Source organism: Oncorhynchus nerka, unplaced genomic scaffold (genome assembly GCF_034236695.1).
Source record: "Oncorhynchus nerka isolate Pitt River unplaced genomic scaffold, Oner_Uvic_2.0 unplaced_scaffold_1448, whole genome shotgun sequence".
NCBI classification, from domain to species: Eukaryota; Metazoa; Chordata; class Actinopteri; order Salmoniformes; family Salmonidae; genus Oncorhynchus; species Oncorhynchus nerka.
This window is the reverse complement of record NW_027039867.1, coordinates 12,215-24,548: the sequence shown is the minus strand read 5'-3', so window position 1 is coordinate 24,548 and position 12,334 is coordinate 12,215. Positions and strand designations below refer to the sequence as shown.

Below are 12,334 nucleotides of genomic sequence, written 5' to 3'. Positions count from 1 at the left end.
ACTCACTCACACACACACACACACACACACTGGACACACACACACACTGGACACACACACACAGGACACACACACATGACACACACTGGACACACACAGACACACACTGGACACACACACAGACAAACATTCGCTTGATATATGCCATATACGTGTGTGTGTGTCCAGTATGTGTCCAGTGTGTGTGTGTGTCCAGTGTGTGTGTGTGTCCAGTGTGTGTGTGTGTCCAGTGCTTGTATGTGTATGTGTATGTGTGTGTGTGTTTGTAAGTCCTGTGTGTGTGTGTGTGTCCTGTGTGTGTTTGTGTGTGTCCAGTGTGTGTGTGTCCAGTGTGTGTGTATCCAGTGTGTGTGTGTGTCCAGAGTGTGTGTGTGTACGTGAGTCCAGTGTGTGTGTCCAGTGTGTGTGTGTCCAGAATGTGTGTGTCATTGAGAGATTTACTCAGATTGGACACTGATCTCACTGAACACTGAAACACACTGGACTCACACTGTGACGGCCCTGAATTTTTCTGAACCGTCTCAGTGCAGCTCCTTCCAATAGGGCGCTTTCCCTTTAATTCCCAATTAAATAGCCAGCATCAGCTGCGCAAAAGTGGGGTTGTGATGGAGACGTGAATGAGGATGTGTTCAACCCTCAGTTCCGAAGCTTCTCTATTCCGTTGTTTTGTTGCCGTTAAACGTGTGTTTTGTAGCCTAATAGAGTTTATCCAGGATCGGATCCACTCTTTGCGTCCGTGGACTACACCTCTCCGTTCTTCGTGTCCTTTGGATTGTCTGACTGACCGACTGACTACCACCTTTTTGTATACGGTATTTCATTTGTTTTGATGTGATGTATACTGTGATTTATGTAGTTAGTTGTAGTTGAGGACTTAGTAAGAGTTGATACGCTTTATTAAAGTTCTGTGGTAAAATAATTGTTATATTGATTCTATGTTTAATACTGGGTTTACGCTACACGGAATGAAAGGACAAACATTGCGTGACAGAAGTCACTTGAGTTCCCTGAACTCTACCGGGCAGGACTCTTTTTAGGCCCGAGGTACAGGACATTTCTGGAGGAACCAGAACTCATTGTGATATTATTATATATATGTGTGTGTAATCATTGATGTTGTTAATACAACCCACGCAAAATAATATAGTTGTTTTGGAAGTTCTTTCCAATGTTTTAAGGGTTTATGAAAAGTTTATTTCCATCCTGACTTTTACATAAGTCCTTTGTATTGGTGTAGACTTGACGGACCAGATGGGACTCGTTCCCTCCCAAACCAAAAGGAGAAACCAATGTTTTCTCTGGTAGGCACAACCTACCTGGCACCCCTATAAATAATAACCTCAAGTCAAAACCGTTACATAAAAAATGGCACCAGCCTGTGAGTGTTTCCTTTGTCTGTTTTCTGAAATGATTTCAGAAATGGGAAGAGAGGCAGAGGTTTGTAGAGTGGCAAGTGGATCATGGAAATAGAGCCACACTATAAGTGGTTACAGCACAATAAAGAGTCAAATAAACAAGTAAACAATGTAGCAAATAAAAATATTATGACAGAAATTACATCATTATATCTTAATATAATGATGATTAATGATTAATATAATGATGCCAATTCTGATCAATTATTTTAGTATAATGTATTTTTGTTTATACAATATTATAAACCACAACAGATATATAGGGAAGGGAATGAAGTGCGTGACATCAAGCCTGTGAGGCTGAGAAAGATCATGAATAATAATGAGTGAGAGAGTTACATAGGCTACAACAAAACATGCTAACCTCTCACCATTACCAATAACAGAGACTACAACAAAACATGCTAACCTCTCACCATTACCAATAACAGAGGCTACAACAAAACATGCTAACCTCTCACCATTACCAATAACAGAGGCTACAACAAAACATGCTAACCTCTCACCATTACCAATAACAGAGGCTACAACAAAACATGCTAACCTCTCACCATTACCAATAACAGAGGCTACAACAAAATATGCTAACCTCTCACCATTACCAATAACAGAGGCTACAACAAAACATGCTAACCTCTCACCATTACCAATAACAGAGGCTACAACAAAACATGCTAACCTCTCACCATTACCAATAACAGAGGCTACAACAAAACATGCTAACCTCTCACCATTACCAATAACAGAGGCTACAACAAAACATGCTAACCTCTCACCATTTTCAATAACAGAGGATACAACAAAACATGCTAACCTCTCAACATTACCAATAACAGACTACAACAAAACATACTAACCTCTCACCATGATCAATAACAGAGGATACAACAATACATGCTAACCTCTCACCATTACCAATAACAGAGGCTACAACAAAACATGCTAACCTCTCACCATTTTCAATAACAGAGGATACAACAAAACATGCTAACCTCTCAACATTACCAATAACAGACTACAACAAAACATACTAACCTCTCACCATGATCAATAACAGAGGATACAACAATACATGCTAACCTCTCACCACTCACTGGTAAACACATGTGGATCTGGTGAACAGTTATCACTTGTTGACCAACTACAGGAATACTGACCTCAGAGTCTCCAGTTTACAGTGGGGATTCCCCAGTCCAGCAGAGAGCAGCTTCACTCCTGAATCCTTCAGATCATTGTAGCTCAGGTCCAGCTCTCTCAGGTGTGAGGGGTTTGACCTCAGAGCTGAGACCAGAGAAGCACAGGCTTCCTCTGTGACTAGACAGCCTGACAGCCTGCAAAGAGTCAAATCATATTAAAATCACACTGCTATTCTTTGGTGGTGAAAATAGTGGCAGTATATATTTTTTATGTTCAGATATATCAGTCTCCTGAAACCTTCCATATCTATTCATAAATGAACAAATATATCATTATTAGAAATGATTAGAAATGACAAATTATCCAAGTATTGCTTGTAGATAGAACGATGCATATTAACAAATATTTGAGTTGACTGACCAGACCAGTTTAAAAAGCAGCATCAGTCAGAAGACAGAAATTGAGGTATCAGATTTAGATTGTATTGAGTATACAGTCCACACCATATCTATTTAGACAGTGAGGTATCAGATTTAGATTGTATTGAGTATACAGTCCTCATTATATCTATTTTGACAGTGAAGCTAACATTTTAAATGTGGCTCTATACTCCAACATTTTGGATTTCAGATTAAATGTTTCATATGAGGTGACAGTTTATAATGTCACCTTTTATTTGAGGATATTTTAATACATATCTGTTTCACCGTTTAGAAAAATAAAGCACTTTATGTATCTAGTCCCCCCATTTGAAGAAGTCATAAGTATTCTGACCAATTAACTTTCAGTTTATTAAAATAGTCAAAAGTTGAGTATTTGGTCCGATATTCCTTGAACGCAATGACCTCATCAAGCTTGTGACTCAAACTCTGTAATGGTCTGGGTGAAGCTGGTGCAGAGGAGTCAGGTGCAGGACAGCAGAGATGTGTCCCTGTAATGGTCTGGGTGTAGCTGGTGCAGAGGAGTCAGGTGCAGGACAGCAGAGATGAGTCCCTGTAATGGTCTGGGTGAGGCTGGTGCAGAGGAGTCAGGCGCAGGACAGCAGAGATGTGTCCCTGTAATGGTCTGGGTGAGGCTGGTGCAGAGGAGTCAGGCGCAGGACAGCAGAGATGAGTCCCTGTAATGGTCTGGGTGAGGCTGGTGCAGAGGAGTCAGGCGCAGGACAGCAGAGATGTGTCCCTGTAATGGTCTGGGTGTGGCTGGTGCAGAGGAGTCAGGCGCAGGACAGCAGAGATGTGTCCCTGTAATGGTCTGGGTGTAGCTGGTGCAGGACAGCAGAGATGAGTAACACAAGTAACTTTACTCAAATATTCCAATAACATGTCGTAATACCGAGCCCACAATAACAGACCGAACAGACAGAAAACAATCACAAAAACAAAGGGGAAAAAAGAGGGTTAAATAATGAACATGTAATTGGGGAAATTAAACCAGCTGTGTAAAACAAAGACAAAACAAATGGAAAATGAAAGTGGATCTGCGATGGCTAGAAGGCCGGTGACGTCGACCACCGAACGCCGCCCGAACAAGGAGAGGGACCGACCTCGGCGGAAGTCGTGACAAACTCGTTTGTTGCATTTACAGTTTGTTTTGGTTGTGTTTTGGGTTATTTTTGTTCATTGAAACAATTGTGATTGATGACTGGAGTAATTTTCTGTCTGAGTAGATAACATGTTTCTAAGCACTACTAAACTAATCCTGATGATGCCATGATTAATACAAATCATGACTGAATCATGAATAATAATGAGTGAGAAAGTTAAAGATGGTACAACATCACCATTACCAATAACAGAGATTACAACAAAACATGCTAACCTGTCACCATTACCAATAACAGAGACTACAACAAAACATGCTAACCTCTCACCATTACCAATAACAGAGAATACAACAAACAAAACATGCTAACCTCACCATTACCAATAACAGAGGATACAACAAAACATGCTAACCTCTCACCATTACCAATAACAGAGGCTACAACAAAACATGCTAACCTCTCACCATTACCAATAACAGAGGCTACAACAAAACATGCTAACCTCTCACCATTACCAATAACAGAGGCTACAACAAAACATGCTAACCTCTCACCATTACCAATAACAGAGACTACAACAAAACATGCTAACCTCTCACCATTACCAATAACAGAGGCTACAACAAAACATGCTAACCTCTCACCATTACCAATAACAGAGGCTACAACAAAACATGTTAACCTCTCACCATTACCAATAACATAGGCTACAACAAAACATGCTAACCTCTCACCATTACCAATAACAGAGGCTACAACAAAACATGCTAACCTCTCACCATTACCAATAACAGAGACTACAACAAAACATGCTAATCTCTCACCATTACCAATAACAGAGACTACAACAAAACATGCTAACCTCTCACCATTACCAATAACAGAGGGTACAACAAAACATGCTAACCTCTCACCATTACCAATAACAGAGGCTACAACAAAACATACTAACCTCTCACCATTACCAATAACAGAGGTTGTCTGATCTTTGTGCCTCTGTAACTTTCTCTTTCATCATTATTCATGATTCATTCATGATTATTCATCATCATAGTAGCATCCACATGAATGTAGAAGTGTTCAGAAACATCTTCTATTCTTACTGACAATACAAGTGAAGTGACTCCAAAATGACAGGACATTATTCACCATTCAGTTTCTATTAGGAAAAACATCCAAAACACAACCAAGACAAACTGCAAATTAATTCAACAAGTTAGTAGAATCACAAGCTTGATGTAATCACTGAAGGCATGAAATATGGGACCAAATACTAAACGTATGACTACTTTAATACATTTTAAGTGAATATAACCGAATAATTACGACTTTTCAAATGGGAGAACTACATACATAAAGTGCTTTAATATCTGATAATACTGACCTCAGAGTCTCCAGTTTACAGTGGGGATTCCCCAGTCCAGCAGAGAGCAGCTTCACTCCTGAATCCTTCAGGTCGTTGTTACTCAGGTCCAGCTCTCTCAGGTGTGAGGGGTTTGACTCCAGAGCTGAGACCAGAGAAGCACAGCCTTCCTCTGTGACTCCACAGCCTGACAGCCTGACAAAGAGATCATCATGACTTCACAAACACACTGTTCATTTAACACCAGTAGTGTAGAAGGTCAATGGCAGATGCATTTGGTTTATTCTCCCAAACAACATATAGATTCATCTTCCATCTCCTAGAATTGTATGGTCATAATGTTATACTAATGTGAAAATCAATGAATTTATTCAATATGTTTTTCAAAATAATATATTATACATATTATATTATATATTTTTCTCTAACTGAATATTTCTTCCTGATGATTAGTTCTTAAATGTCATTTTATTTACTCACAGAGCAGCTCTGGAGGCTTTGACCACTGGCAGCAGCCTCAGAAGACCTTCCTCTGATCTGGAGTATTTCTTCAGGTCAAACACATCCAGCTCCTTTTCTGAAGTCAGCAACACAAAGACCAGAGCTGACCACTGTGCAGGTGACAGGTTGGGTTTTGAGAGACTTCCTGATCTCAGGTAGTTTTGGATCTCCTCCACTAGAGAATGGTCATTCAGTTCATTCAGACAGTGGAACAGATTGATGCTCCTCTCTGGAGAGGGATTCTCCCTGATCTTCTCCTTGATGTACTCGACTGTGTCTTCATGGCTCTGTGAGCTGCTTCTTGTCTTTGTCAGTAGACCTCGTAAGTGCTTCTGATTGGACTCCAGTGAGAGGCCCAGAAGGAAGCGGAGGAAAAGGTCCAGGTTTCCCGTCTCACTTTGTAAGGCTTTATCCACAGCACTCTTGTAGAAAGTAACTTCAGTAACAGTCTGAACAGTCAAAAGACACTGGACTTTGTTTGCGGTTTGTCCATTAGATTCTCATTGTTGTTGATGAATGAGAGGAACACATATACAGCAGCCAGAAACTCCTGAATGCTCAGATGAACAAAGCAGTACACCTTGTCCTGGTACAGCCCACATTCCTCTTTAAAGAGCTGTGTGCACAATCCTGAGTACACTGAGGCTTCATTGACATCAATGCCAGCCTCTTTCAGGTCTTCTTCATAGAAAATCAGATTGCCATTCACAAGCTGTTGAAAAGCCAGTTTTCCCAGTGACAGAATGCTCTCTTTATTCCAGTGTGGACCTGTCTCTTCTTTCCCAAGATACTTTTCATTCTTCTGTTTGGTATGAAACACCACAAGGTGTGTGTACATCTCAGTCAGAGTCTTGGGCATCTCTTCTCTCTTATGTTTCAGCATGTGTTCAAGGACTGTTGCAGAAATCCAACAGAAGACTGGAATGTGGCACATGATGTGGAGGCTCCTTGATGTCTTTATGTGTGAGATGATTCTGCTGGCCAGGTCCTCATCACTGAATCTCTTCCTGAAGTACTCCTCCTTCTGTGGGTCATTGAACCCTCGTACCTCTGTCACCTGGTCAACACACCCTGAAGGGATCTTATTGGCTGCTGCAGGTCGGGTAGTTATCCAGAGGAGAGCAGAGGGAAGCAGATTTCCCTTGATGAGATTTGTCAGCAGAACATCCACTGAGGTTGACTCTGTGACGTCCCAACAGATCTTGTTCTTCTGGAAGTCTAGGGGCAGTCGGCACTCATCCAGACCATCAAAGATGAACAGAACTTTGTACTTGTTGTAGATGGAGATTCCTGATTGTTTGGTTTCCATTGAGAAGTGATTAAGAAGTTCAATGAAAGTGTGTTTGTCCCCCTTTCATCAAATTCAGCTCCCGAAAAGGGAATGAAAATACAAATTGGACATCCTGATTTGCTTTTCCTTCAGCCCAGTCCAGAATGAACTTCTGCACAGAGACTGTTTTCCAATGCCAGCGACTCCCTTTGTCAGCACAGTTCTGATAGGTTTGTCTTGTCCAGTTAAGGGTTTGAAGATGTCGTTACATTTGATTGCAGTCTCTGGTCTTGCTTGTTTCCTGGTTGTTGTCTCAATCTGTCTCAGCTCATGTTCATTATTGACCTCTCCTGTTCCACCCTCTGTGATGTAGAGCTCTGTGTAGATCTTATTGAGAAGTGTTGGGTTTCCTTGTTTAGCGATCCCCTCAAATACACATTGAAACTTCTGCTTTAGATTAGATTTGAGTTCACGTTGGCAAATCACAGCAGGATCATCTGAATCTAGAAATAACACAGAGGATATTAATATTACATCTGTTTTAATGTCTACAGTATTGTAGGACTGTTATAAAGTTGTAAATTATAATAATGTATTCTCTTAACTGACTGTATAAATGTGTAAATGTTTTCATAATGCATTACAGACTGGTGTGACTGATTATATTATTATTGGTATTATTGATGGTATTATTAATGTTCTCTCTCTAAATGAATCACCACAACACATCCCTGCTGCTACTTGATGAGGTCACTAGGTGTTGTGTTGAGGCTGCTACAATATCATTGAGTTACACAGCTACTTTAGCTGTACTTTAGCTACAGCTTTTAAATGTTATAAAACATCATTCAACATGAGGCAGACAGATCTTACATTTCTCCAGTGTGTCAGCAAGCTCCTTCTGGTTCATTTTCCTCAGGATGTGCAGTGTGATCTTCAGAGCCCCCTCTCTGGCACTGCTCTCCTGCTGCTCATCTTCAGCGTCCACCACTTCCTTATCCTGCTTCTGACTCTCAAAGCCTTCTGGGAGTTCTGGACTAAGAATCCTCTTGAACATCTTCAGCTCGTTCTTCACAAATGTCATAATTTTATCTTCAAGCATCTGGAATAAATTAAGTAAATAAGTTAAGCAAGAGAATAAAATGCTTTCTCATTAACACATTAATGAATGATTGACAGATCAACTTTACTTGAGGTAAACAAAAACAAATGTACATAACAGGACCACATACACTGAATATGGAGGCCAGGTCTGTTTGATGACTCTGGGAAGACTGACCACTGAGAATCTCTGACTCTGATCTCTCCTGTTGGTTTCTGTGGACAAAACATGAGATTACATCTCCTCATCCAGAGAGTTCACACACACACACACACACACACACACACACACACGGAGGGAATGTTGTGTTTGTTTAATTTGTTTTAGGACTATGAAAATGGACAAAAGGATTAGCCTATGGATTATGAAAACAACAACAATAAATGGGAAAATGGGAGAGAGAAATGACTAGAGACAGTGTTGTTTAACTCACTGACCAGGACCCATGAGTTCTTCTTACCTTTGTTCAGTAGAAAAGTCTCCCTCTCTAAACTGTATAGGAGGACCCATAGACCAGTCACTCTTCATGGACACACAGCTGGGAACAGGGAGGCTGGTCTCTCCTGCTTGATTGGTCTTCAACACAACAGAGACAAACATTACATCTCTCATCTTCTCTGAGCTCAGATGGGGAAACATAAGAGTTTCATTCCAAAACACTATATATCAATTTTCAGAAATGTTAGTAAATTAGCTTTTATTGTTCAAAGCATTTCTGAAAGAGATTGGTGTGTTTTTCTCTATCTAATCATGGCATGGGATTGTTCACTATCTAATCATGGGGTTGTTCACTATCTAATCATGGCATGGGTTGTTCACTATCTAATCATGGGGTTGTTCACTATCTAATCATGGGATTGTTCACTATCTAATCATGGGGTTGTTCACTATCTAATCATGGGGTTGTTCACTATCTAATCATGGGATTGTTCACTATCTAATCATGGGGTTGTTCACTATCTAATCATGGGGTTGTTCACTATCTAATCATGGGATTGTTCACTATCTAATCATGGGGTTGTTCACTATCTAATCATGGGGTTGTTCACTATCTAATCATGGGGTTGTTCACTATCTAATCATGGGGTTGTTCACTATCTAATCATGGGATTGTTCACTATCTAATCATGGGTTGTTCACTATCTAATCATGGGGTTGTTCCCTATCTAATCATGGGGTTGTTCACTATCTAATCATGGGGTTGTTCACTATCTAATCATGGGGTTGTTCTCTATCTAATCATGGGATTGTTCACTATCTAATCATGGGGTTGTTCACTATCTAATCATGGGGTTGTTCACTATCTAATCATGGGGTTGTTCCCTATCTAATCATGGGTTGTTCACTATCTAATCATGGGGTTGTTCACTATCTAATCATGTAGTTGTTCACTATCTAATCATGGGGTTGTTCACTATCTAATCATGGGATTGTTCACTATCTAATCATGGGGTTGTTCACTATCTAATCATGGGTTGTTCACTATCTAATCATGGGGTTGTTCACTATCTAATCATGGGGTTGTTCACTATCTAATCATGGGGTTGTTCACTATCTAATCATGGGGTTGTTCACTATCTAATCATGGGGTTGTTCACTATCTAATCATGGGGTTGTTCACTATCTAATCATGGGGTTGTTCACTATCTAATCATGGGGTTGTTCACTATCTAATCATGGGGTTGTTCACTATCTAATCATGGGGTTGTTCACTATCTAATCATGGGGTTGTTCACTATCTAATCATGGGGTTGTTCACTATCTAATCATGGGGTTGTTCACTATCTAATCATGGGGTTGTTCACTATCTAATCATGGGGTTGTTCACTATCTAATCATGGGGTTGTTCACTATCTAATCATGGGTTGTTCACTATCTAATCATGGGGTTGTTCACTATCTAATCATGGGGTTGTTCACTATCTAATCATGGGGTTGTTCACTATCTAATCATGGGGTTGTTCACTATCTAATCATGGGGTTGTTCACTATCTAATCATGGGGTTGTTCACTATCTAATCATGGGGTTGTTCCACTATCTAATCTAATCATGGGGTTGTTCACTATCTAATCATGGGGTTGTTCACTATCTAATCATGAATGACAGATATGTATTTGTTTAAAATCACTAATGATGTCTTCATTTCAGAGAGACAAATAATCATGTTTTTTTCCACTATGCTATATATTTGCCTCACTCAAATGTTACACGCCTAATAATGAGACTATAAGAGTACCAATACTGAGTCAATGTGCAGGGTACCAGGTAGTTGAGGTAATAATGAGACTATAAGGAGTACCAGTACTGAGTCAATGTGCAGGGTACCAGGTAGTTGAGGTAATAATGAGACTATAAGGAGTAATACTGAGTCAATATGCAGGGTACCAGGTAGTTGAGGTAATAATGAGACTATAAAGTACCAGTACTGAGTCAATGTGCAGGGTACCAGGTAGTTGAGGTAATAATGAGACTATAAGGAGAACCAGTACTGAGTCAATGTGCAGGGTACCAGGTAGTTGAGGTAATAATGAGACTATAAGGAGTACCAGTACTGAGTCAATGTGCAGGGTACCAGGTAGTTGAGGTAATAATGAGACTATAAGGAGTACCAGTACTGAGTCAATGTGCAGGGTACCAGGTAGTTGAGGTAATAATGAGACTATAAGGAGTACCAGTACTGAGTCAATGTGCAGGGTGCCAGGTAGTTGAGGTAATAATGAGGCTATAAGGAGTACCAGTGAGTCAATGTGCAGGGTACCAGGTAGTTGAGGTAATAATGAGACTATAAGAGTACCAGTACTGAGTCAATGTGCAGGGTACCAGGTAGTTGAGGTAATAATGAGACTATAAGGAGAACCAGTACTGAGTCAATGTGCAGGGTACCAGGTAGTTGAGGTAATAATGAGACTATAAGGAGAACCAGTACTGAGTCAATGTGCAGGGTACCAGGTAGTTGAGGTAATAATGAGACTATAAGGAGTACCAGTACTGAGTCAATGTGCAGGGTACCAGGTAGTTGAGGTAATAATGAGGCTATAAGGAGTACCAGTACTGAGTCAATGTGCAGGGTACCAGGTAGTTGAGGTAATAATGAGGCTAATGAGTGCTATAAGAGACTATAAGGAACCAGTACTGAGTCAATGTGCAGGGTACCAGGTAGTTGAGGTAATAATGAGACTATAAGGAGAACCAGTACATGTAGGTAGAATGACTAGACAATCAGAATAGAGTTACTTCTCCTCATCCAGGTTCAGACACACACACACACACACACACACACACACACACACAGGGAGGGAATGTTGTGTTTGTTTAATATTGTTTTAGGACTATGAAAATGGACAAAAGGATTTGGAAAATGGGAGAGGAGAAATGACTAGAGACAGTGTTGTTTAACTCACTGACCAGGACCCATGAGTTCTTCTTACCTTTGTTCAGTAGAAAAGTCTCCCTCTCTAAAGTCATAGGAGGTTCCATAGACCAGTCACTCTTCATGGACACACAGCTGGGAACAGGGGAGGCTGGTCTCTCCTGCTTGATTGGGCTTCAACACAACAGAGACAAACATTACATCTCTCATCTACTCTGAGCTCAGATGGGGAAACAGAAGAAGAGTTTCATTCCAAAAAGCTATTTATCGCTGACTTCTAGACTGACTTACAGTTAACGCGCGCGAGCAGTGTGTCATTTAAAATGACGAAATTCATTTAGCGACGCGAGCGTTGTAGTCAGTCTGTCAGCCCCGCTAAAAGGCTGGTGTCGTTACTCTGCCTCTCCGGGGGCATGTTGAGGTACATTTACTAACCGGGAGGGTTTGAATGATGTGATTTATTGGAGGGCTGGAAGACGCACTCTCGAGGTTGTTTACTCACAATATCAGATATTAAGATGATTTTTATAATGAATGTATACTGAGGTTGAGGTTCTGACTAGTGATTATTTACCCGGGGTTCAATACCTGCTATTGAGGCGCCCTGAAAATAATATTCAAAAGTTTGGTCCT

The 12,334-nt window shown here is 40.5% G+C and overlaps 1 protein-coding gene across 1 annotated transcript; it reads right to left on the bottom strand.

The window, feature by feature from the left end:
• Positions 1-7,311: 7,311 nt before the first annotated feature.
• On the bottom strand, positions 7,312-8,571 carry LOC135568613 (NACHT, LRR and PYD domains-containing protein 3-like). Its single transcript, XM_065015421.1, has 3 exons — positions 8,462-8,571; positions 8,103-8,331; positions 7,312-7,732 (listed from the first exon to the last, which is right to left on the bottom strand). Exons 2-3 carry the CDS (start codon positions 8,329-8,331, stop codon positions 7,323-7,325), a joined length of 639 nt encoding a protein of 212 aa, XP_064871493.1. The 5' UTR covers positions 8,462-8,571; the 3' UTR covers positions 7,312-7,322.
• Between the last annotated feature and the right edge of the window lie 3,763 nt (positions 8,572-12,334).

Excerpts from the sequence above, each read along its gene's own strand:
- LOC135568613 (XM_065015421.1), bottom strand. The coding sequence starts at position 8,331 with ATGCTTGAAGATAAAATTATGACATTTGTGAAGAACGAGCTGAAGATG. Across the intron at positions 7,733-8,102 it reads TGCTGACACACTGGAGAAAT|ATTCAGATGATCCTGCTGTG; the intron begins GTAAGATCTGTC and ends TGTTATTTCTAG.